The 24,694-nt window shown below is 49.0% G+C and overlaps 12 protein-coding genes across 12 annotated transcripts, besides 12 other annotated features; 1 reads left to right on the plus strand and 11 right to left on the minus strand.

Annotated features, from left to right (window-relative positions):
• Positions 1-3: 3 nt before the first annotated feature.
• Positions 4-29: a microsatellite.
• A 916-nt stretch (positions 30-945) lies between these two features.
• Positions 946-1,266, plus strand: TraAM80_00428 (uncharacterized protein; the record flags this gene model as incomplete). The annotated part of the gene is made up of 1 exon (XM_029377507.1): positions 946-1,266. One exon carries the CDS (start codon positions 946-948, stop codon positions 1,264-1,266), a length of 321 nt encoding a protein of 106 aa, XP_029242670.1.
• A 653-nt stretch (positions 1,267-1,919) lies between these two features.
• Positions 1,920-2,609, minus strand: TraAM80_00429 (small GTP-binding protein Rab28; the record flags this gene model as incomplete). Its single annotated transcript, XM_029377508.1, has 1 exon — positions 1,920-2,609. One exon carries the CDS (start codon positions 2,607-2,609, stop codon positions 1,920-1,922), a length of 690 nt encoding a protein of 229 aa, XP_029242671.1.
• Positions 2,610-2,983: 374 nt separating this feature from the next.
• Positions 2,984-3,024: a sequence feature (GA-rich).
• Positions 3,025-3,671: 647 nt separating this feature from the next.
• TraAM80_00430 (uncharacterized protein) lies at positions 3,672-4,025 on the minus strand (the record flags this gene model as incomplete). The annotated part of the gene is made up of 1 exon (XM_029377509.1): positions 3,672-4,025. The coding sequence occupies one exon, from the start codon at positions 4,023-4,025 to the stop codon at positions 3,672-3,674; it is 354 nt and encodes a 117-aa protein (XP_029242672.1).
• Positions 4,026-4,338: 313 nt separating this feature from the next.
• Positions 4,339-4,355: a microsatellite.
• A 424-nt stretch (positions 4,356-4,779) lies between these two features.
• On the minus strand, positions 4,780-7,221 carry TraAM80_00431 (adenosinetriphosphatase; the record flags this gene model as incomplete). Its single annotated transcript, XM_029377510.1, has 1 exon — positions 4,780-7,221. One exon carries the CDS (start codon positions 7,219-7,221, stop codon positions 4,780-4,782), a length of 2,442 nt encoding a protein of 813 aa, XP_029242673.1.
• Positions 7,222-7,485: 264 nt separating this feature from the next.
• TraAM80_00432 (uncharacterized protein) lies at positions 7,486-8,301 on the minus strand (the record flags this gene model as incomplete). The annotated part of the gene is made up of 1 exon (XM_029377511.1): positions 7,486-8,301. The coding sequence occupies one exon, from the start codon at positions 8,299-8,301 to the stop codon at positions 7,486-7,488; it is 816 nt and encodes a 271-aa protein (XP_029242674.1).
• Positions 8,302-8,747: 446 nt separating this feature from the next.
• Positions 8,748-8,825: a sequence feature (A-rich).
• A 157-nt stretch (positions 8,826-8,982) lies between these two features.
• Positions 8,983-9,708, minus strand: TraAM80_00433 (sec4-like phosphatidylinositol transfer-like protein; the record flags this gene model as incomplete). The annotated part of the gene is made up of 1 exon (XM_029377512.1): positions 8,983-9,708. The coding sequence occupies one exon, from the start codon at positions 9,706-9,708 to the stop codon at positions 8,983-8,985; it is 726 nt and encodes a 241-aa protein (XP_029242675.1).
• A 368-nt stretch (positions 9,709-10,076) lies between these two features.
• Positions 10,077-10,110: a microsatellite.
• Positions 10,111-10,141: 31 nt separating this feature from the next.
• Positions 10,142-10,170: a microsatellite.
• A 55-nt stretch (positions 10,171-10,225) lies between these two features.
• Positions 10,226-12,043, minus strand: TraAM80_00434 (uncharacterized protein; the record flags this gene model as incomplete). The annotated part of the gene is made up of 1 exon (XM_029377513.1): positions 10,226-12,043. One exon carries the CDS (start codon positions 12,041-12,043, stop codon positions 10,226-10,228), a length of 1,818 nt encoding a protein of 605 aa, XP_029242676.1.
• Positions 12,044-12,107: 64 nt separating this feature from the next.
• Positions 12,108-12,132: a microsatellite.
• An 80-nt stretch (positions 12,133-12,212) lies between these two features.
• Positions 12,213-13,202, minus strand: TraAM80_00435 (uncharacterized protein; the record flags this gene model as incomplete). Its single annotated transcript, XM_029377514.1, has 1 exon — positions 12,213-13,202. The coding sequence occupies one exon, from the start codon at positions 13,200-13,202 to the stop codon at positions 12,213-12,215; it is 990 nt and encodes a 329-aa protein (XP_029242677.1).
• A 179-nt stretch (positions 13,203-13,381) lies between these two features.
• Positions 13,382-13,429: a sequence feature (A-rich).
• Positions 13,430-13,578: 149 nt separating this feature from the next.
• On the minus strand, positions 13,579-16,503 carry TraAM80_00436 (putative protein kinase; the record flags this gene model as incomplete). The annotated part of the gene is made up of 1 exon (XM_029377515.1): positions 13,579-16,503. One exon carries the CDS (start codon positions 16,501-16,503, stop codon positions 13,579-13,581), a length of 2,925 nt encoding a protein of 974 aa, XP_029242678.1.
• Positions 16,504-16,771: 268 nt separating this feature from the next.
• Positions 16,772-18,097, minus strand: TraAM80_00437 (putative pseudouridine synthase A-like protein; the record flags this gene model as incomplete). The annotated part of the gene is made up of 1 exon (XM_029377516.1): positions 16,772-18,097. One exon carries the CDS (start codon positions 18,095-18,097, stop codon positions 16,772-16,774), a length of 1,326 nt encoding a protein of 441 aa, XP_029242679.1.
• Positions 18,098-18,166: 69 nt separating this feature from the next.
• Positions 18,167-18,192: a microsatellite.
• Positions 18,193-18,406: 214 nt separating this feature from the next.
• TraAM80_00438 (uncharacterized protein) lies at positions 18,407-20,365 on the minus strand (the record flags this gene model as incomplete). The annotated part of the gene is made up of 1 exon (XM_029377517.1): positions 18,407-20,365. The coding sequence occupies one exon, from the start codon at positions 20,363-20,365 to the stop codon at positions 18,407-18,409; it is 1,959 nt and encodes a 652-aa protein (XP_029242680.1).
• A 262-nt stretch (positions 20,366-20,627) lies between these two features.
• Positions 20,628-20,644: a microsatellite.
• A 339-nt stretch (positions 20,645-20,983) lies between these two features.
• Positions 20,984-21,005: a microsatellite.
• Positions 21,006-21,247: 242 nt separating this feature from the next.
• TraAM80_00439 (putative epsilon-adaptin, putative,AP-1/4 adapter complex gamma/epsilon subunit) lies at positions 21,248-24,265 on the minus strand (the record flags this gene model as incomplete). Its single annotated transcript, XM_029377518.1, has 1 exon — positions 21,248-24,265. The coding sequence occupies one exon, from the start codon at positions 24,263-24,265 to the stop codon at positions 21,248-21,250; it is 3,018 nt and encodes a 1,005-aa protein (XP_029242681.1).
• A 379-nt stretch (positions 24,266-24,644) lies between these two features.
• Positions 24,645-24,694: a microsatellite.

Genomic DNA, 24,694 nt, shown 5'->3' on the forward strand with positions numbered 1-24,694 from the left:
TCCAAAAAAACTAAAAAAAAAAAAAAAAACAGCGGCCAACAGAGAGCACAGAACCCACTCGCCCGACAGAGAGATGTGGGGAGGCGTAGTCCAGTGTGATAGCAAACAAGAAACAAGTCCGTGGCAGTCAAAAGAATGACCCATAGAAGCAAACATGTAAAATACCAAATAGTGCTAGGTCACAACCAAAACAACATAGAGTTCACTGTACAACAGATAATTAGCAAAACCGCACCCGCGCGCACGCACACATGCGCAAAGTAGAGCCAAAGAGAAAAAAAAACAGAGGGTAAAGCTATCCATAGGAGTAATCAACGAGTATCACCTGTTCGCTCGTGGCGCTTTCGCACACACGAGCACCTTGCCCCAGTCAAGCAAAACACTCACAAAAAAACGGCATCAGCCAAAAGTGCTTTTGCGTTCAAGACGTTAAGCAGTAGAAAAAAAGGTGTTGCAGGTATTTATGACCAAACTAATTTATTTGGTTAGGATCGAATTTTCCACCTGAAGATCCTTTAGATCCACCGGGGCCACCTCGTTACATTCTTCAGGTTCATTTCACCCTCAAAGGCAAGAATGTCACCTTTTAAAAGTCCCACGAGGCATTGAAAATGATGCGCATTCACAATGCACGGCCACTCTTCCTGCTTATCAAGCGGTTCACACTTCCTCAGCGTTTCCTCCCGCGCCTCTTTTGGTGATTCAATCAGCTTAACTTGATTCTGACGATGCACAATACTGCCCCGTTCGTTGCAACGCGAGTCTGTTCCGCATTCTCCACTTTACCCCACATGGTACGGTGGACAGCCACCTTTAACTTCGGATTACAAGGGAATCCCACCGTAGCAGGTGACTTCCTCCAACTTCAAACGTGATGGGTGCAAGGTGGATTGCCGCCACACTCCCAATAATCCCCACAACGCACAAATTCTCACCAAAGAAGACATGGCCGAAACACTCCTCCAGCAGCCACGTCGTTTCCAACACCCCAACGTTAACGACACCCACAATGCCATCCTAAATGTATTTGGGAAGAAGCTCATGCATAATAGCTGCCGTGGCGGGTGCCAACTCACTCAGCTTGAGCACCACCATGTCACCAGCAAGAAGGACCCCAATAAGCGGCAACAATACAAACCGAAGCGGATAGTTCCAGGTCTCGATGACAAGCACAACACACCCAGAGAATCACGGCCAATTTTGCATTATTCAAAACGAAAGATTCCCTCCAACTTAGGTTTTATCCAGTGTAGCATATTTGTCTAGGCACCTCAAAAAACGAGGTGCCTCGATGCAGTGTGCTTATAACTCCGGCATCCTGCTTTCTTGTGGATGTTTCCGTGAGCCCGCATCTACGGCGCATCAGAAAACCTCTTCGTTTTCATCCAACACAGACAAAAAATGAAACCAGACTACAAGGCATTGTTGCGCCGCTCCAGGGAGAGTGTTACGCCTGCGCAGGCTTCATTCGTGCACCGAGATACCGCCAACGGTGTCTTCTCCATTGGCATATTCACGGCCGGGGACGCCATCCGGTGAAAGAACGCGTGTAGCCTTCACTCTTGCGTGACCCTCAGCGATGATTATATATATTTTTATATATTCCGCCAGTGTGTAATGGTACGTCGTGCTAGCTTCACTCAGGCTGCCGCACTCGAATGTCAGCCCCAAGCAGCAGAAGCATAAAAGCGAAAGCACATTATAAAAAAGAAAAAAGAAATTGTTCCAAATTCGACGACAATCCAAAATATTTCAAACATCAAAAAACAAGATGAAAAACATTTCAGTCAAAAAAACAACAACAACGGCGGATTGAAGGGGGGAAAAAAGAGGAAAACAAAGCACACGCCAAGAGGCACTATAGATGGAACACATTTGCCAACTTTTTTTTTTTTTGCTATTGTTTCTTGCTCGTGCTTCTACATTAAGACGCATTTATCAGCGTCCTTTTTCTTCATTACAACCGTTTCATAGGCACACAAGGCTGGTGACTGCTCCTCCGGCTGCGAGTCTATGCTGACAACCATACGATTTGCTATGTCAAGTTCCTGTGGTGATAGGCTAACGCCAGCAAGCATGGCAGCAAGCATCATGAAAAGAGAATTGATCCTATCCCCCGAGCGTGCAGAGATGAGAAGAGGATGCATATTGTACGCATCTGCTGCCCGTCCATGCGTCTCCGCCGAGATTTGTCGGTTTGGCAAGTCCGTCTTGTTTCCAGCAAGCACCATCATCGGCTTTAGCTCCTTTTCTTTTAACATTAATGCAAGGACGCACTGGTGCCATTCCTCAACATTCTTGAAGGAGACGGGATTCGTCACGTCGTACACAAAACAGACGGCATCGGCGCCATGCAAGTAGTTTGCAAGCATACTTCCCCCAATCTGCTGTCCACCAATATCCCAAATCTGCAGTCCGACGGACCGCCCTCCGGGTATCTCCACCTTCTTCGAGTAAAAGTCAAGGCCTATGGTTTGCTTGTAGCTTTGGTCAAAGCCCTGTTCGCAGTATCGCCTAATGAGTGACGTCTTGCCAACCGCACCATCTCCTAGGACGACGACTTTGTATTCGGGTTCCATGCCTTCCGAAGCAGGGCTCTCACTATCCATCTTGCCCTCTCGGCTTCCCTCCAGTCCTCTTTTCCTTGACTAAGTCCACCCTTCACCGCCTAGCTCTTTTTTTTTCCTTCTTTTTTGGTGCTGATGCCGTATTTATTTTGTTTAATTGTGCCGTTGGTAAGTTCACACGCATTTTTGTCCACCACACACAGAGCAAGAGAAAGAAAGGAATACACACAAAAAAAAATCACTCTTTCAGGTCGCAGCCACCAACACCACCATCGGCAAAGGCGGCAGGTAGTTGTCAAAATTACGACACACATACACACACGCATGTAGCAAAGGGGACATCCAAGGACACATTCAAGAAATATTATCCCAGATACACATATCCACATACGTAGGCCCATTAGAAGTGAGGGAAGAAGAGAACCAAAGTAAGAGAGAGAAAGAGAAATAGAAAGAGTGGAATGACATTTTCGTATTACTGACTCTTGCGCAAGAGTGCCAAGGCCATCTGCGTGGAAAACAACATACGATGCACCTCCCGCCACGATGTACTTGAACCCATGATTGCTCCCACAAGTGCCTCAGGATGAGAGAAGAAGATGTTGTTTACAATACAGAGGCATCAAAACTTCTCTAGCATCTTGGTCGCTGCAATGGCACTCAGTTCTTCACGCGCCTTCTACGGGGAATGCTCACGCACCACATCCATGTAAACCCCCCGAAGGAGACAACCACCCTAGTTAGGAGCCTCTAAAAGTGTGCCAGTAAACCTCGGTGATGACTGCGAGTGACTCTTTAACCGCTTCACAACGGGTTTCATCTCTTCCACCTCATCGAGGCTAACCACACAATTATTTAAAGTAAACAACACCTCTTGCAAAGTCCGTAGTTGTTGAACATAGTCTTGCAAAGTTTCCAAATTGCTTCCTTCCTTCGCTTCCATTGTCGCCCTATTTGCCAATGTCGGCGTCATGGCCCGTCATCTCCGGCTCTTGGACCGTCCCAGCAATTACGCACTGCAGGGCATGGTGCATCCGTCGCACCTTTGCCGCGCGCTGAGTGAGCACAGCACTCTGTTTAGCGATTTCTTCAAGCAGATTATCTTCAAACTTTTTTTTTTTTTTTACCCCACTTCATTATCTCATACTCCAAAGTGAGGCACGACTCTTCATCCTTCGCCTCCAAAGGATACATGTGTGCGGTGTTAAGAGGCTCCATCTCTTGCCGCGGCACCTTCCGCGCATCTTGCAGATCCTCTCCTAACGTCTGCAGAGCCAAATACCGCTTCCCCTGGGAACATATGCTCTTGTCATTCCGCAATACACCTTGCTCCTGTTGACGTATCCGATCCTCCAACGCCGCAATCACTGAATCCATCGTCAAAAGTGATGGCATCGTTGACGCTGCAGTTGCTGTTTTTACTGGCGCAGGTGCTGTTGGAACTGCAGCTGAGCGCATGACAAAAAATAATGCCTCGCCGTCAAAAGGAATGAAAAAAAAAACACCTTTCTATTGACATTCATTCAACGTGAGTCGAAGCATGTGGCCCACCTCCATGCGGGAAAGGCGCTCTTGTGCGCGCAGTTTATCGCACTCCAGCCGCTCCTCTGCCAGAGTGACGCAGATGAATGACAACTGGGCCCCCACTTGGGAACAGTCTTCCTCGCAACGGACAAGAAAGAGAGTGTCGCGGTCATGGAAACAAATGCTGTCAACTCCCAAAGCTGCGCAATGACAACCCCTGGCCATTCTCCGTCGATTCCTCGTCCAAAATAATAATAATAATAAAACAGGATCAAAGTTGGTTCACGGCCGCCATATCTGCTGCTGCATGCTGACAGCTCACTCAACCCTCCTTGAAAAGCGCCGAGGCGACCGTCAAGAGAGCGGACGCGGCAGGTGCAGACTCGTGCGTCATTGGGAGCGTTATGCCCCTCCTCGTACTTCTTTGACATCAGCAAAACCAAAAGACAAACAAACAAAGAAGGAAATAGCACCCAATCCTTATCCGAAGAGAACATGAGAAGCAACCCATCACTTCCTCTTGCCCTACACTACATCCACTAGCCCAAATAAAGAGATGGAGACAACACAAACAAAAACAATGGCAAGCATAGCCCTCACTCTTACTCTCACGCTAATAAACTAATGAAAAACTTTTTTTTTCCACTCTTTTCCTTTTTGCTCCTTTTACATCTTGAACAGAATTCTCTCAGCACACTGCGGCGTTCCGCAATGCCTGTGATGCCCACAGTGACGCCACCAACACCGCGAGGGTGGAACCGACGGGACCGAGAACACCGTACAAAACCCGAATCGCTCCCATCAATAGCTGGAGTGGCATTTTCACGAGTAGCCAAAGAGACACAAAAAGCAGAAGACTAATCACAAGAACAGTTTTCATACCCACAAGAAAAGAGAGAAGCAGTAGACACATAAGCGTGGTAGCCAGAAAAAAGGCTAATATTTTCTCAAGCTGGAAAACCTTTTCCTTTAAGTATACAATTTCTTTTTCCTTCAGAACCAGGAGCTCCTTTGTGCGTTTCAATTCCACTTGCAGCTCCTTCTCAACGGTGGTCTCCAACTGTAGAGTGTACTTCTTCTCTGCCCCCACGCTTGTATCCAGGCCTAAGCTGATTGCCTCAGACGTAAGTTGAGGAGCTGCATCCACACTTTTATGTCGGGATACAGTGTTAATGCTCATGGCACCACCACCAATCTTTTTGCCTGACACTACATTGGTCAAACTTTTCTCTACTAAACCTTCACTTGCTGTCACACCCGCTGGCTCCTCACACATCTCCAACGCACACTTGGCCCCAGGAAGGGAGTTCCACATTGCAACACCATCAGACGTGTCCGTTACCGGAAGTGCAACAAACACGCTGCCGCTGATGTGCTCCACCACGGTTAAAACGGCAATATTCCACTTCTTATGTATCGCCTCCACAAGCAACGGACGCACCACACCCTCTATGGTTGAAGCATGAAATGTCTGCAGTTTCCTCGCAAGGGCTTTTACCATGCGGGGTGTAACATAAAAACGATGGTGCCTCGCACGTTGCTCTAGCAACATTCGGCGAAGCTGGAGATGAATAAACTGCCGCTTCTCCGCCTCCGTGTATGGGACAACAGGGAAAAAGTAATCAACACGATTGACAAAAGGATCATGCATGGTCCTTCGACACACATCTCGACACATGTCAATCCACTCTTTTCGCATTTTTGCCTGCTCCCCTGCACTGGCTTGCAAGTATTCTTCCTCGCGACGCAAGATGGTATCGGCGGCAGTGTTACACGTGAGAACAAAGACCACTTTTTCTGTTGATACTGACCGTGATGCCTCCTTTAATGAGCGAAGTGTGCCCTTCTTTTGAAAGGCTGAAAGCCATAGGTTTTGAATAGCGTTTGCAGCGCCCTTTTCAAACTCATCAAGAACCACAACCGCATCATCATTCTTGCGAAGCGCCGAGAGTAGAACACCTTCCCCAACGTGTGCGGCTGGTGGGTCAACAAGCGAATATATGGAGTCACGTGTGCAGAAGGATGGAAGATGTATATAAATCAGCTTGCCACTGGTCTCCACATCACCGGGCTCAATGCCGTGAATCACGCACGCGAGGCGTCGCGCCAACTCCGATTTACCAAACCCTGATGGACCAAAGAGGAGAATCACCGTCGGTTTTTCAGCGTTGAAAATATCCGAGGTCAAGAAGTGCGTCTTCAGAGTTGCCCATATATGCTGCTGGCCAATGTAGTGCAAACACACCTCTTCCCAACGTTCCTCTTGGCTTTTTGTCGACGGTGCATGCGCTGTCGTCACTTTTGAAGGAAGCCACCAGCGATCTTTTGTCGTAAGAAGATCGGCAACATCGACTTCTTGTTGACGGCGCACAAGAATAGTTTCCAGCCGTCGCATAGCCTGCCACTCTGCAACGTTACATGCGGCTGTCTTTCCACCTCGCCTCCCACGTGTGGCGGCGGCAACTGCCTCATTCATCACGTCTTGCAACTTGCGAAAGGTGTAGATGGCGGCCTCGGCGTAGTACGGCTCCGGGTGAATGCAGGCAACAGCTCCAACGATGAAGGCGTGTGCAAGCATAGCAACAGGTCTCTTGGAGCCACCCCACGCGATGAGGTTGTCAACCGCCGCATTTCCCACTCGACTTCCGCGCTTCTGAGCTAATGGTTCTCCTCGATGTGCCACAAGGTCCGTGAGGACACGAAGTGCGGTGTTCACTAATTCTCGTTCGGCTTCCTCATCCTTTGATTGTCCCCCTCGCCTTGGCGTGCTCTCCTGAGACCGCAGGTCATCTTGAAGAAGTCTAAGGCGCTCGACGAAGCTCTTCTCACTGACGCTCCCATCCACCCAGCAACAGACATGTATCATGACGGCAACGCTTGGATTCAAAAGTTGCATGCCACGGATGCTCGCACAAAGACGTGATGGCACCTCAGAGGACTGCGCGCTATCGAGCAGTGAGATGAGAGCCTGCCATTCATGAAACGACATACGGAACTGTGACGATGAATGCCCACCACGGTTAGCTTCTTCAGTGGACCGTTCAGTATCGGCGTCCATGGCGCTTTCTAGGAGCTCAGCCCATTTGCCAAGCACAAACAGCTCTTCCTGCCTTGATAATCCTCCACCCATTTAGTGCAGCTCTGAAACAGTGCAAGAAATGGACTCCACATAGATTCCCCCACCAGAAGGAGAAAGAAGGAGCGCAAACAGAAAAAATCACAAACACAAAATACACATAATACTCTCTTTCTCTCTCCAGGTATATATATATACTACTAATGGTTGAGTTCGCGTGTATTCGCGGATATTTATGTACATTTCACAAAATTGCATGAACAGCCACATTCTCACGGCAGGGAATGGTCACATTCTGTTTATCTTGCAACCTGGTGCTCAGGGACCACTTTTTCCTAGCCGTAATTTTTGAAGCGTCTGCTCCAAGTAATCTGTTGCATATGTGGCCACGCCATGGTTCTGCATGAGCAAGTCAAATCTCGCAAGCTGTACTTCTATGCTGCCCATTAACGTTTTACCACGTCCTTCCAAGGCCAGCCGTTTACATCGAAGCTTAGAGACCTCTTCCCACAGCTCAGGCGGCACGTCCTTCGGGCGTCGCTGATCCAAGCTCGCTGAAGCACTAGCCGCATCGGTCGGGGGAGAACTTGCCGTGTTTACCTGTTGACGCACAGCTGCCTCCACAAAATTTGTTGAACCACCACCTCCCGGTGATAGCGCTACATTCGTTGGAGAATTCGAAACAGGGCTCTCCGGGGAGTTGCGCTTGAAGAGGCTCACAAGAACGCTGCTAACCCTGAGGCGTTTCCTCTCGTCCATGGCTCCCAACAGAGCCTCTGTGCTCTTCTCGGCCAGCGACGGAGTGGAAGCCATCTTCACTGAGCTCTCACGCTTCAAGCGCTGCTTCTTTGCTGGCGGCCCCGGTAGGTGCGGGTTCAACTTCTGTCGGTACTCCGCAATGCGAAGCGTTGTGAGGAGATTCGCATTCTCGTAGACGTCCGCGAGCTCCTTGTTGCACAGCTCCATCTGCGATGAAAGCAGAGCCATAATGTGCTGCACCTGCTGGATCTTCTTGCTAACCGCGGACACCCGATCCGTCCACTTCGTTAAGGCCCTGGTGCTCTCAACAGCGAGAGGGCCATCCGCAATAAATTCCGCTTCCTCTGTTTTTTTCGTTCCTTTCTTCGGCCCCATCCTGGACGTCCCGCAGCACAACCAAAGACAACGCCGATGAGGCAGGCTTCGTCGGTGTACAGGCGTACACGCGTTTGTGTGTACGCCCAGAGAAGCTAAAAGGCAACGAGTGTCGAAAGTATCAAAATAATAATAAACGTGTGGCAGACGAAGCAGCAGCGTCAACGGTCTTGCAAACACAGACGCAACACACGCACACACTCAGTAAAGCAAGCAAACAAAAATAAATTAATTATCAAAATATCACAAACATACATATATTACTATTATTAAACAACAACGAAAAGGAAAAAAAGAAAAATCTGCCACATAAATATCACTACAACACATGAATCGTCTGGTAACCTCCACATTATACGCGCCTGTCCATTAATCGCTCTCTCTATCTGTACATGCCTTTTCCTCTGCACAGACGCAGAAAAATATTCAGAAAAAACCTCATGTTAAAAAACAAATCAATAAAACGGCGAAAAAAGAAACCCACACAAACACAATAACGAAAAAAAAAAACAACAACAACAACAGTGAAAGCTCGACCCAGCCAAAATGAAAACAACAACACCATTTACCACTACCCACGCTGGGGAATGGGTTGCTACACCACTTAATGTAAACATCGAGGTATAGTTCAATTATTCCGTTTTCTCTTTTCACATTTTCTCCACCATTCATATTCATCGATTACTCCCACAATGTTTTATGATCTTTATTGCTGTATGTTCCGCCAAGGCTCGTGGGGAGTTGATCTTTGGCAACATGCAGCAGCAGCAACTTTTCCTCGTGACCCAAAAAGAGCACTTTCTTTCGGGTACGCGCATCCATGAAGGGCCTCACCGCAGTGTAGAGAAAACGTATATACCACGGTGAGCGATAGACCAATAGGGTGCCCAACATCTCAGGGTAGTAGTCCTGCATGATCTTCATCGTGGCCTTCCGCGCCCCCGAGCTCCGCGGATCGCGGGGATGTTTGCCCATCTGTGCAAAGTCAATGATCCACGTAAGACGTTCATCGCCTCGTCGCATGGCCTCCTCCAAGATGTACACAATTTGTTTGACACGCTCCTCCACCTCGCAGGGATTTGGGGCTCCAATGGACATAACGACAACTGGCTCCCCCTTGAGGCTGCATCCAGCGACAGTGGTAGTGAGCTGCTGCATCGCCCTCTCCACCTCATCGAAACTCACCTTGTATGGCCTAAACTCCTTCCGCCACTCCAAGCAGCTCCGAAGCATGGTTGAGGCCTTTTTTTTGTCGGCGTTGCGGGCCCGGGCAAAGCGCAGGTACGTTGCCTCTGTTAAAAATCCTGCATCTTCGGGGTCCAGCAATGAGGAGGGGAGCTCCTGTTTCAGGAATTTGACACAGTCTATTTCCTTCACTGTGGGAGCAGACACCGCGTCGAGGGCCATATGTATCTTTGAAGGGATCAATCAATGTGTGAGGCCGCGTGAGAGAAAAAAAAAAGACTTGGCTTCTTGCTGCTGTGGTATACAACTGGACATCAAGTAAACAAACGAACGATGTTAGACATAGAAACTAACAATAAAAGCAGAAGCCTAAAGGCCTGCAATGAGTGTGGTGATGTTGCAGTTTATTTCCACAGTTTTTCGCTGTCTCCCACTACCACACCCCCTCTTTTCAGCACCCGCAGTCACGTAGGTCTAACCACATGTACGACAAATACAGCGGCACAGGAAACAGCACAACCAGGCAGTGTTTCACTCTCCCCGCCCTCGCTTCTCTAGTTCCAGCCACAAAGGAAAACACACACCGATTTTAATAATAATATGAAGAATAAAACAACAACAATAGCTCCATCAAAGACACAAATACAAACGCACTTATATGAATATATATATATATATATATATGTTTTGAGCGTTAGAGCTAAAACTACTCCATCAAATCCACTTCTTCATTCCGTCCTCATTCGCGGTGAGTGGTGGCAGTTCTACTTCCCGCGCTGTCGCCAATGAGCATACGGATGGGGTCTTGAAACACCACCGTCTGACCCTGATCATTGCGCTGGCTGCCATCATAGCAGCCTCCAAAGACGTAAAGGTAGCCCTCTGCACGGTGCATCGTCGCTCCACAGCAGCGCCGCGGGGCAGCGCCAATAGTAAGTAATAGTTCTGCTGAAACGGCAGACGTGGGCTGCAGCGTCAGCAGAAACAGCCTGAGAGTGGGGTACGAGGTGCGCGTCTCCCCCATAATAAGGACCCTTTGTTGCCCACTAGCAGAAACAGCCTCCGCCGCACACACATTATTTAGTACAGGCAAGGGCGGGTCTATGGACACCTTTCGCCACTCCGACTCCGTACACGACAGCGAAAGAAAGTAGCTACATGACGCAGGCCCGCGCACACTACAGCCACCAAACACAAAAAGCGAAGCATCAGGCAGCGCCAAACAAACGTGAAACGCACGAGGCTCTGGAAGGTCACCCAAAAACTTCACAACCGGAGGAGTAACGAAGGCCTCTGTCTCATTTTCAGACCAGAAAATAATAAAACAATCCGCGCAAACACGATTCATTTCGTCTAATCCACCGGCAACTACCGCCGACCTCGAGGTTCTTGTGGTCAAGGTATGAAAAGTACGGTGTGGAAGCACATTTACATCATAACAGCACCGCTGCCACATGGATGACGAGCCCTGCAGCACGCACCACCACATCTCAACTGTGACGTCACGAAAAATAGACGTCTCGCTGCGGCCACCCACAAGCAACAAGCACTCCAACGGTGGAGTGGACGTGCTTAAGTTGGGCAGCGACGACGACGATGATCTACACGTTGATTTCAGCATACATAAAGCCGCGCCAAATAAGGGCGGCGGTCGTACTTTGGCGTGCGCGCTCTCCTCATAGGGAATAATTTCTAGAGGTGTGCATTTGTGTTCCCCGGAAAGCTTTATACAGGAGAGTTGCCTCGAAACATTCTCGCGGCACACATTTGGCAAGAATACCTTTGGTGCCCCCAAAAAGCAACGCGGTGCTAAGCTGTACGTACCACCATAACAATACACAGTTGGTCCACTTCCAGCAGCGCTCGCATGGTACTGTACGCGGAGTGGGGCGTACTCGGAAGTGCGTGAGGAGCCAAGCGCCATCCAATGCCACGACATGGTTCGTTGCAGTCCCCGCATGATCATATTTCTCCAGTCATTAAATTCCTCTTTAGTAGAAAACTTCAACCAAAATCGTTCTCCACAACTTGTCGTCACAAGCAGCTCCGTTTCTCTTCCCTCCTCACCGGAAGCATCAGCTGCCACAAGAACAAAGCGATTTCGCACCTCACTCTCTTTGTTGAGTCTGTAAGCCAGACGGTATTCGTCCAACTCCAGATACCGTGGCTTCCATTGGCCTGTCCAAGCCCCCTTTTTTAGAACAATGCCTTCACGCACATTACAAAGCTCTTCCGCCGAGCCTTGCATCAAAGCTGCGGCAATGCTATTCGTCCACTCTCTGTGATCCCCATCTGTTTCAGCTCGAAGTGTCCAGCACTCTCCTTCTTTGAGCCACACACGGAACGTATGCGACTCCGGTGGGCCCACTGTACGCTGAAGGGAGATGATGTAGCCAGACTTCTTTTCCGCCTCATTCTCACCCAAACGGTATGCCAAACGCAGACCGCATAGCACAAAGAAGCGTCGGTCCCACGCAAACCGCCATTCCGCCTGTTTTAAAAGCCACAAAGCTCTATAAACACGCGACGGTCTTTGCTGTTTCAAATCCTCAGACATCTTCCTCTCCCATACCTACGGCACAGTAAAAAGGAAAGCAAACACAAAACTAACAAACTGAGACTATATTATATATATATATATATATAACATGCAAATCAAGGAGGTAAAGACAACCAAGAATGACGTAAAAACAGGAGCATCTCAACAAATAAATAAAAAACAGAAATCAGTCGCAAAGAAGCTTCCGCAAACGAAGCAGAACCTCGTTAGCACCACGTTTCAGCTCCAGTGCTGTTGCCTCTACAGCAGCCACCTCGTCTCCGTTATGTGTGACCCATTTAGTGAGCAGCACCGTGTCCTCTACGGCGTCCCAGGGTTTCCCGCTGTCAAAAGCATCACGAACCACCTCATGTCCGTCTGTAGAACCACAATAGAGGCAACGTCCCAGGGCCGCAGCATGTGTCGTACCAAACCCAGTACATGAGCCACGAAACGCTGGAACACCTTCCACACAACAGAGAGCCTTATACGGCTTTGGTACAGCAAGACGCAGTGGCAAAGTTCTCAAACGCCAGGCCGCCTCCGTATTCATTTCGTGAATAATCTGCGCATAACCGTCGTGACATTTATCGAACAGTGAGGACTCCACGGGGAGTTGCTTGTCAAAAGCAAGGTTCCACACCACACAAGGAAACCCTGCAGCATCTTTTCCAGAAAACGATGCCACCGGCTCTGTGGTGGGTCCTTGATCATGCACCACCATCACAGTGCGGAAATCAAGCTTTCCTCCGCTTTTTTCCCGCAGTAATGCGTGCCATTGGGGCAGCAGTTCCACTTCGTCGCTTGAATTTTCAGCTATGCAAGTACGCAAAAATGTTACTGGACGAGTGGGACACGTAATCATCTTTTCCCAGCTATCAAATCGCCGCAAAAATTCCTGTATAACCTTATCTGAGTTAATATCAAAGTGTGTAATACAGGTGTGCTGGCCTCGGAAAAGCAGCCATATGGAGGCCGGATCGGGAGTAAAGGGCCGCTGCTGCAGAGAGCCCGGAAAGAAGCCGCTATCAAAACCTTTCTGAGTGAATTCCATGAGACCGTCAAAGCTGCACCGCGCCATGTCAAATGGTAGTTGTTCTTCAACGGGACGAATTCCTAACTTGGAAAGCATGAGACCGGGGCCACACCATCCGCCGAGGGAGACCCAGCGCCGCATCGCCGTCGCGACTTCCCCCACGGCCTGCCAGCGTAATTCCTGTTTTCAATGAAATTAATGTATACATTCGACTCAAAGGGAATAAGAAAGCAAACAAGATTCAAAATTAACAACAATAAAGCGACAAATAAGTCAAGAAAACAGCGAGCCCACACAACCAAGAAATGAATAAAAGCGTCAACAACAGAAAATAATAAAAAAAAAAATAGGAATGCAAAAAAAAAAAATGCACAAACCCACATATCGTCACGTTGCCACTCCCTCTCTCCATCACTGTATATCCCACATTAGGAGAAGCCGCGCTAACGTAGACGTGAAAACAACCATGTACCCACTCCATTGGTTTTCCTCACTTTTTTTTTTTTTTACAATTAACTCAGCTCGAAATAAAAGTAAAGATCATTTTATCCAACGTTATCACCAACAAACGAGTTGCATCTCTAAGTGTCATACGTGCACTCGGGTTCTTTCTCGTTAGCCCCTGCACCACCTGCAGCTCTGGATAGTCTAGCAAGAGCGACGAACACGGAAACACACCTTCGCGCACCCGTTGCAGCTCGACAAGCCTCTCTGAGACGGTCTTAGGCTGTATATACAACTCAGCTAGCAAGACACCGGCCGAAAATGCATCTGCGGCCGGTGTACAGATGGCTCCCTCCAATTGCTCCGGGCTGGAGTAAAGAGGAGAGCCCACACCAACGGTGTTTATCGCGCTGCGATCAAAGTAGTGAGCAGCCTCCACGTGCTGATCGCCCAGTGGTTTTGCCAAGCCAAAATCTCCAAGACGAACCTGCACAAGGCGACACTTAAGCCACTTTCGCACCAAGCGTATTACTTTCCTTTTCTCTGCCTCTCCCTGAGCACATTTGAATCGTTTCAAATAAAGCGCAAGTAAACCCACAGAAGCATTCAACCTCAGCAACTCAAAAGCAGATAACACCTGCACAGGAAGTGCAGGAGAAAGATCTGACTGCTGCAGCTTCAACGTGGTGTCTGCATCGTCGTCACCAAAGGTGTTGGCGCTGTGAACCTCAGTATTGGGTGGGACTGCGTTTGCAGCAGCATCATCATCCTCTTCCTCTTCCTCTTCCACTGCATTGCCATCGCTGTCATCGTCGCTCGTGTCATTCAGGCCTATGGTCTGACAATTGTAATCAAGAAAAACATTTGTGGGCTTTACATCTCGGTGCAAACAGTCACGCCGATGAACATAACGTAACGCTGAAAATATCTGCAACGCAATAATAATGTTCTCCACACGATCAATGACACTTCGAGAGCCTAGACGGTGCGCCAATGTTGTCTGACAGTACTCCATTTGAAGAAACACCACACGCCTAGTCAAAACATTCCCCGGTGTACTGGAGAAGGATGAAGTTCTTTCATGAAAAGACGAGTCGCTGTCATCTTCACCTTCACAATATTCACAAACGCTGTCAAGGCTATCTCCCCCAGCAAGGTACATCCCATTACAGTCCTCATGCATTACCTCTGGTGGTGCCATAAGGTTACGATTCATAACGTGTGTGCCTGGAGGCAGCAACCTATTCTCACTGCTATTGAGGGACAACGGCCCTCCTTGCTGATGGTCCAACCAACCAATGCAGCCTGATCCGTTAATAACATACTTGTCTTGAATACTCCTCGATTTGCATACGCCAATACTTTCAAGCTGCTGTACTCGATACGGGGTGAGAGCCTCGGACCACCCCGCGTAGTAGCGCGCAAGGTAACGATTGTGGAGTATAGCATGTAGACGCACCTCACGAAGCACGTTATCTTTGCTAGAGTAATCCCGCATGAGCATCACCTTTATGGCGTAGAAGATCCCTGTCAGGCGTTGCCGTGTGAGTAACACGGCGCCGGAGGCCCCACGACCAAGCATAGTAATAACCTCAAAGTTCTCATCAAAAAAAGAAATTTGATTGCCAGTGTGAAATAGTGCCCCCGTTTCAGTGCTCTTATGGAAGAATGTAGAGTTGTTGTGAAGCACCATTGCGTTCTCCGAAAAACCACTTGCCGTGGAGGAGTCCGTTTCGCTTGAGTCGTCGTAATCCCCAAAGAAATGCCCATTCTCGGTTCCAGGAGATACAGAACAGCGTGAAGACAAATAATCCTCCCCTTGTGTTTCAGATACCTGTGTCTCAGCATAAACTGACGCTAACTCATTCTTCCGTGCAATATAATCTGCAAATAACACGCGCCCATTGTCATCTAAAAAACCTGATATTTCCTGTACATGTCCACCGCGCCTCTGCAAGTTCCAGCTGTGACCAGGAGTTGCCTCCATGCGCTCCCAGGACGTGGCTACAGGGACATCCTGACAGCGTAGCTTTGAGGTGCTACCACCATTGGAGGCCACCGTATGTGGCTCCCAAAAGATAATTTGTGCGGAAACTATCGGGGACCTCAGATCTGTCAGTTGCACCTTCCCAACATCCCCAGATTCTCCGGAGATGCACAGGCAAGAGGTGAATCTATTCATTGCTACGGTCTGTTCAATATGAAACGATTGCTTCTCCGCATGAAACCATGATTTCAAGGAAACAGTATCCAAGGAGAGGTCTATTACGTCAAGCATCACCGTCGAAGTCGTGGCGTACCAAGAGCGAGAGACTTCCTCCTCCCCGGACGAGTCGACGGTGGAACGTGAAAGGGCCTGAAAGGGTGGAAAGATCATACTTTGCGTGTGATCGGTGCGTTGCAGAACGACACGCACACATGAAAATTCATTAAGCACAGTCTCCTCCTCGTTGTCGATGTCCTCCGCTTCGGCAGTAAGGCTTATCAGCAGCTTCCCCGAGAAGAAATCCAACTCCGTGTGCGTCGTCACTTGCTGCTGCAAGTCCAACGCCCTATGGCCGGAGCATGCGGACGCATTCCAGCACTCAAGGACTTCCCTAGCCGGCAGCCAAACGTCCTTCCTGTCAGAGCAATTAGATGGAATAAAGAAATGCCACTTCATGAGAGAAAAGGCATGTTTTGTATCGCCAGAGGGAATGAATACAAGCGAGCAGTCTTTGACATTGTCTCCCAACGTCTCTTCAGGTTGGGCCTCCATTCCACTGGCGCTGATTGCCATGCTCCGACAGTTTCTGCATGCAAAACGAGAGGGGAGCTGTGCCCACATCCGTTTTTCTCTTTTACCCTGACACCTTGGTCCACAGTGGAAAAGTGGACCACCGGGAAGTTGCGCCTCCCAACGCAGCTTCCCATTCGCCACAGAGACGCAGCATAATCGTCCGTCCAGGAGCAAAAGCAGGAGAAACTTCACTGCAGGCTGCGATGTATCCCTTTTCATGGGCTAGCGGCCACACAAGAAGTCTTTTTCTTTGCACATAACAACAATAACGGCGGGAATGTTTAACAGGTGCATAAAACACAAATTCCAGAGTAGGAGATAAAAAAAAAAAGTAAAATGATGCAAGAAAAATAGAAACAACATTGAACGACATTGACATCAATCACGGGGGGAAAAACCCACACTCGAACACAGAGAAAGAGAAGCGACCACCAAAGTCAATTGAAAATATGTGTATTAAAGAATTACACGCAGGGGACACAGCTCTTTACAAACTCTTCTGCTTCTTCTCCATGTTACTCTCGAATCGAGCGCGTTTCTTCTCACTGAGGGCCTCCACCTCCTCATCGAAGCTCCGCTCAGTCTCACGGTCCAGTAGTTTTGTATAGGATCGACTTGACAAGGGTCCTGAGGCACCCTGTGTTTTTTGGTTTGAGAGTGCAAACAAGTCATATCGCCGTACACGCAGGCTGACGTGCGTGCGCTCGTCGGTCCAATCGCACCCACTCACAGACCATCTGTCCGAAACGTGCACCCCCAACGGTGATGCCTCAATAGTCTTGCCTTCCACGTCTGTATCCCCGCTGTACCAGGTAAACAACTGCGAGCGCATGGAGTCCGCCACAGATGCCCGAAGCAACAACGCCGTTGCAATGTCCTGTAACTCCTGCTCAATGACCATAAATGCGCGCTGTGAAATACTCCACCGCAAACCTTCAAAGTGACAGTCCCACAACACAAGCGGCCTACCATCCGCCAGTGGATAGAGGGGTTTACGGTCTCCACGTTCAAGGAGCTGAGTGACCACCTCCGGCTCCTCTAATCCGCGTCCAACAAGAAAGAGAACCTCCATGGTGCAGCGAATCTGATGGTAAAGAAATGAGTTTGCATGAATCTCAAAATATGACACCAACTCCGGCAACGTTTCGCTAGTAACAATACCCACACTACGCACATCACGTTCATAGTTGCTCACGTTCACAACATCTGTCTTACAAAAATTGCGAAAGTTATGCCTTCCTTTAAGTCGTGCTGCGGCGTTCGCCATCGCCTCCAGATTAAGGCCCCGATGACAAAAGTAATAGCGGTATGTTCGGCCCACACATGAGAAACGGGCATCAAAGCTATCATCCACATAAGCCCAGCCAACAACTCGAATAGTGACAGGTAGCGCACTGTTTACCATGGCGCAATAATCAAGTGGTGGCTTCTGAGAAGAGTCGGTGGGCCATGAGGACGCTCGAACCGTAAGTGAGAAGGCGTTACCCAGCGCACTAACGCCCTTATCTGTTCGCCCACACCGCGCAAGGTCACTCGGTCCATCCTGAGGAATGAGTCGCACGCGCCTAAGCGCCGCCACCACATACGCTTCTACTGTGTTGGATGTTTCTTCCTGTTTTGCTAATCCATCGTACAGGTGGCCGTGATACGCCAGACGAATGGCTACCTTCCGCGACGGGTAGTTTGCAAAGACAAAGGGTCGCTCTTCCTGTCTCTGTTTTCGTGTCATCTTTGTGGGCAACCCTCCCGCCTCCTCCACACCAGTCCCTCCGCCGTCATTATCTTCCGGGCTACCATTGGGACCTGCCGGCATTGCGGTCGAGCACCTCTAACTGTGAGTGGGTGGTTACAAAGCGACGGAGAGAAAATACGACGCAGACAAATATATATATATATATATATATATATGCGCAGCGACTCCTAATGTCGTGTGAGAGAAGTCAAGCTTAAAAAGCAAAAAACAAAAACACGTCCCTACCCTTGACTCCCCAGCATTTATTACTGTCCCTACTGTTCCATTCACGCTCAATGTTGCTGTGCACTCTTACTCATAAATAAAGGCAAGAAAGGAACATACAAGTTTACCTAACCCTACTAGATGCTATTCCGATATCTTCGACTCCTAACATGTGCGACCGCCGTCCACACCGTCAGACACGAACGAAATCGGAACAGGACCACAGGCAGAGTACGAAAGCACTGGCATCAGAGTGCCTTGTAGCAGTGCCGCAAGCAAAGGGCGACTTGTCGCCTCAATCATCTTACGGTGGAGCTTGTGAATTCCATCGCCCAGTGGTTCGTCAAAAGTTCCTTTTTCCCTGGCACATCTCACATGCCGCATCAGCGGAAACACACTATATCGCCGGGAAAGAACAGTTGCGCCCCCAGCTGGGACAAGAACCGCCACTTTTGTATTCACCAAAGTGCCGCAGCATCCAGTAACAATGCGCCGGAGCAGAGGAATGCACAACGCCTGCTGAGCGCTGGTCGTTGCTTTACCGTTATCGCCTTCCTTCCAAAGCTGTTTAAAGATAACTGTGGGAAACTGCCCTTTCTTACCGTCTCTCTCTGAGAGCCATTGCGCAAAGTGATCTCTTGCCGTACGCACCCAACCGCCGCCTAGTAACAGTGCCGCCGTAGTTCCACATGGTGCCCCCTCCAACGCGTCAAAGAGGGCGTAACTATGACACCGCAGCATCGTTTCTAACCGTGCAGGGGGCACAGTACGAAGAAAAGGGGATGTCTGCAGATCGAAGAACGGCCACAGCATCACCACCACTTGAGCTTTTTGAACACCGCACGCCCGCATCAACATTTTAAAGGTACGATAAAAGTGCAAGTATATTCGTGCCGAAACTGTATCACCATCAGTCTCTATTGTTGATGTCTCATCCGGGTCAGATGGCTGCAGCAGGTACTCCACCTCCTCAAGCGACATACCGTCAAAGGAGGCACCAACTGCTGCAGCGACTGTTGGCGCATCATCATCCAGCTTCGTCCCCCCCACACCATTGTCGAGTAACCCTGATGACAGCGGCAGCAGGAAGCAGTGCACAATGTGATCCATGACACGATGGGGTGATAACTGGAGCAATGCATCAAAGGCCGCCATAATTTCCTCCGGCAAACCACCCAAAACCGTCTTGTCAGCGCTGGAAATAATTTTTCGCACATCCTCCACGACACGTGGCCATCCGCTGGAAACTTGCTCACAGATCCAACTTTCTGTAAATGCAGATTGCATGGCTGTCACACATAATAACATTTCTTCCAGTTGTTTTTTCTGCTCCAACGCTGTTGCAGAGTCGCTGCAGTCAGAATCCTCTTCCGCCAACTTAAGTAGAAAGCGCAGCGATGACGCATGCAATTCGAGTCGATTCTTCGCACGTTTCAGCGCTTCCTCTGTTCCCACAAGCCGAAGCGGCGTGTCAGCAAAAAACCCATTGAGCAACCAACAGGGCTTCATCTCACAAAACAGTGGCTGAAGCGTGCAGTAGAGGTAAGCGGGCAACTTCTCGTCTGTCACGACGCAAAACGAGTCAAGGATCTGCTTCAGAAGCGAAATGCCCAGGGGGAGCTGCTTCGCCTCTTCCTTTTGCAATTGTGTCGACGGCAGCCCAGGTACGTTAGCGAAAGCCAGCCAACTCTTATCCACCTGCAGCGCCTCCGCCAAACGTTCCACACCCACTGTGCCTGGAACGCCAGCAAACAGGTCTGCGAGAAAGTTAAGGATTGGTGCGGCACCATTTTCTGGTGCCATCACCACCGTAACTGTATGAATAGTATAGTACAGCTGCAGAAACGCCTCCTCCACCTCTGCCCGGCATTCCCACCACCTACAACAGCAGTTCTGCACAACTTCCACAGCGGTGGGGGATCTGCCGGAAAGACCCGAGCTACCGACGCACGAGAGCTGCGATTCTAGTGTCCCATCACTCGTTGCCTTTTGTAGCGTTGCCAACAATTCACGGGTTAGATCCAAGGATGCCATTTCATCTGAAGCGCAGTACACAGCTGTGTCATCATCAATACTCTGCAACACTTCATCCGGGACAAGCGCTATGCCTAATGACACCGTCATGGCAATCAGTACCACCAGAGAGTAACTAACCGGCAAGCCCTACTATAAAAGCAACTACACTCACTTTTCGTTTTCTTATATAAGAAAACAAACAGCTTACGCAAGAAAAGCACACCATTACTCACAACAAAAAAGAGTTGCTCAGGAAAGGCGTGTAAGGGCATGCACATATGTATGTTTACAAATAAGTGTATATTAAGTCACACATTGGACTCCGGCCCAGCCTGCATGCACTGAGAGGACCAATATAACAGTAAAGGAAAACAACAACAACAACAAAAGACTTTTTCCTTGTTCCTTGCACCTATGAGCTGCAGCGACACAAGCAGATGCCGTCGTCCAAATATTGCGTGGGCTCCTTACTTCCCACAACACCATAAGGATAAACAACGTAAGTAAAATTGCAACCAATAAAAATGCGACTGGCGAGCACCCATGGACACATATAGAAACGTCACAACAAGCAGAGAATTACACATTTTAAAAAAAATATCATGCGTATCGCAATCAATAACATTCTCTTTCAGCTTTGTTGTTGCCTCATGGACGATATTATTTCCAAACACATACAATAATGGGTGTGAACGCACACATGCAACTCCACCTTTTAGTTACATTCACACACACACACACGCACACATTGAGTGAGAAAACAACAACAACAAAGAGAAGGTTGTTGACACATAATATACAGTGTTACACATAGTAAAATTCCGGTTATTGTTTTTCCATAGCCTTTACACCACTGTGACTATATATGTAGCAAGAGTTCCACTATCGCACTACCCCTCAGACTGTTTCCGCGTCCCCGGATGGAGAGATATTACAACTCGCTCGACTTCTCCCCAGGAGAGAGATAATGAAGTGAGAGTTGCCGCAGTGCTATGAGGAGGATATGGCGTGCGCCACGTAAGCTGCGAAGTCCTTGTCGTCTGCCCGCACTGTCACATTGGCAGTGTTGGAAGCCACAACATCAACGTGGCACAAGAGTGACTTCCGTGTGCTGACCACCTCGGCTGCTGCAATGATTTCACTGCGGATCACCTCCACCACACGCAGCGATGCTCGCTCCATCAGCAGTTGTTGCAGCGATTGCGGTGTCAAAGGAATGACAGAACACATCTGCACCTTACACTCCTCGCTGAGACCCACCCACATCTTCCCAAACTCCGGTGTTGTCATCGGCGCTGGTGGACGAAGGATGTCCTTCGCATCTAACTCTCTTGACGCCGAGACACATTGCGGGTAGCCTGAAACGGCACTATGATACGTGACATCTACGCGTACACAACCCTCCCTCGGAAATCCAACAGGCACAAGTTGCATTTCTAATTCAACTGGTTGACCTGCCGCCAATTGGGCTAACGAAATTGTCGTTCCATCCATTGTGGATGCCGCAGGGCATGATATCGTGCGAAGCGCGCAGTTTGTGGGAGCCTTCATGGAAATTATAGCATTCTCCACTTCCGCTTTCGCGGTAATTCGCAGCAGAACTCCTGTTGCCTCCGACTCTCTTATGTACCCTATATAAATGGAAAGTATGGGGCCAGCAGTATGAACTTCAGAAGAGTTCGCAGCGTGCATCATGGGCTCCACCAACTCTTTCTGACGCCGCACAGCTAATTTCTTTTTTGCGCCACCGCTAAAAATGTCATTTAAAAACTTTTCATTTTTGCTTGTCTTCAAGCTTTCACGTGTTGGAAGCGGGGACTGCGATGATGACGGCGATGGCGACTGTGCAAACGGATCCACGTGATGCAGAATAGTTCCGTCAGGAAAATTATCCACAGATGCAACTGCTGCTGACACCTTGGGGCTCCCAGCTGGGTGCTCCTCCAGCGACATGGCGTCCTCCTCAAGATTTTTTAGCCCCCAGCGCTTTACAGTTGACTGAATGACAAGTTTGTGCGGCTCCTCCATCTTGAGGTTCCCCAGATCGAGCTCAATCTCATCCACGACATCTGTGCGCAAATCCTTGTAGGCGTCAGTATGGAGTACTTCCTCCTCCTTGACTCCGAGGCGTACTGTCCGCTTTTCGTATGGCTTGGCGCCGGCCAACAAGGCCTCCTGCACAATGCCATCGAGAAACCCCATGGACTCATCCACATCAATTTCTTCGCAGCAGCCGTCCAGCGGCAGTAACTTCTTCATAAGCACTGGAACTTTCACAAGCTCACTGAATTCGTAGCACCGTTGCTGTATCGCCACGCTGCGACTGTCCTTAAAACGTGTAATAAGATCCTCAACGTTATCAGGCATGACACCGGTGTTAGCTACAATTTTCATCATGGCCATAATGATCCATCCCCGTGTGTCAGCACTCTCGGCCCTTTCTAACATATCGCAAAGTCGATCCAATAACATGGTGCGGCTTATTCGCTTTGTTAGAAACCCATACTCGCCCATCACCCATGCGGCAATGCGACAGACGGCCTCCGGTAACTTCTTCTGTGATCCCTCAAGAAGGTTAAAGTAGGTTTCAACACAAAATGTACGAAATGCGGCATCCTTTATCCCATCGTCACCCTCACCTTCCACAACAAGTTTCAAAATTCCCTGAATGGTGGTCTGAGGAACGTGCTCGGCGGCACACAGTAGTACTTTATTCATTGTCTCAATGTACCACACCGCCTCGAGACTAAATCGATCCACCGCATCGCATATGCGGCGTGTGAAGTCTTGCTTAACATACTCGTCTGTTGTCTGCGAGAGCGACCTCACAAGTCGTGTTATAATGGTGTCTACGTTGTCCTCATTACACATTGCGAGGAGCAGCATCATGGTTTTTCGACGTATTGTATCATCAACATCTTCGAGGCACGCCATAACAACCTGCTGATGCTCACGAGCGTATTTTGGGTCAACTCGGACAATTTGTGCAAGCGCCTGAATACCTACATAGCGCAGATTAGCGTTCTTTCTGGAAAGAAATTTTGCAATGGCCTCTGCCGCAAGCTCCACAAGAGCTGGAATGGTGGGAATGCAAGTAATAACACGAATGGCTTCACACATTACGGCATAGCCAATATTAAGTTCATTGTCAGCTCGTGTTATAACTTCTGCCAACGCCTTTTCACACTTATAAGCAAGGGATAAGTTGTCACCAATAAGCATTGCAAGTATCTGCAAAATTTTCGTCTGAAACCATGGAGCGGGAATGCGATGATAGTCGTACTCCCGAGGCAGCCGGCGTTCGCCAATCTGTTGAAGAATAGACAAGAAGGTTGGAATAAGATCACGTTGCGAGGTCGGGTCGGCGTAAATGACGTCCGCAAAAAGACGAAGTGCCGCCCCCATGACGGATGGGTCACGATCGCATAATGCCTGACGAAAGAGGTTTATATCTCCAATAACGCCCTCGGACTTTCTGTAGAAGGCCTGCATTGCAAATACTGCCTTTTTTCGCACCAGTGCGTTGGGGTGACTCAGCAGCCCCACTACCTCAGTGTTGATGGCACTCATCAATTCAGGGCGCACCAACTTCGAGGCTGCCGTTAGTGCGGCTGCGATGTCAAGAAAGGCGCGGGATTTCATGTCACGCCGCAGATTGGATACAATGAGATACATAAGCTCGTGCTCGGGCCCCACCGTCAGCCACGTGCCGAGATAACCGGTCCGCTTAAAAAGGAGGTCAGGGCTTGAGGACAGATTCACGCAATGGATGTGGGCAAACTCCGCAGACACGCCCAACATCTCTGCATAAAAGGTGCGCACAACATACTCCTTCAGCAGTCGCTTGTCAATGTTACTTGATGACAGAGTCTTTTTAAGGTCAGCAAGGTCACGCAGGACGATCTTGTCCTCCTCTTGTTTGGACTTGGACTCCCCCACGCTGCGAATGTACTCAAAGAAACCCCGCGAGTGGCCCTGCTGCGTCTGCGCCTTGTACAGTTTTGACATGATACCTACTCACGCACCCACGTGGATGCACCGATATACTTGCTGAGAGGACCCACAAAAAAAACAACAACACAAAGCTGATCCCGTGCCCGTGGAGGCAACAATGCAGAGAGTTGTGCTCCGTAAGCAAACCAGGACGCTGGCAACAAAACCTGAACATAAAATAAAATACACCACCAACAACAAAAGGGAGAAGAGAAGCCTGGGAAGCAAACGGAAAAAAAAATCGGCAAAAGCAAGAAACAAGGACACCTGCCCCAGCTACGCCAACCGGCAGCCGAATAAAGAAGGCAGGACGGGGGTGATGAAGAAACAACAAAGAAGAATATAAACAAATCCAAGGCGATAATACAAAAGCAAACACACATGCACACACACCTATATATATATATATATATATATATATATATATATATATATATATATATA

The sequence above is a fragment of the Trypanosoma rangeli genome (assembly GCF_003719475.1).
Source record: "Trypanosoma rangeli strain AM80 chromosome Unknown Tra_15.4_contig_00007, whole genome shotgun sequence".
NCBI classification, from domain to species: Eukaryota; Euglenozoa; class Kinetoplastea; order Trypanosomatida; family Trypanosomatidae; genus Trypanosoma; species Trypanosoma rangeli.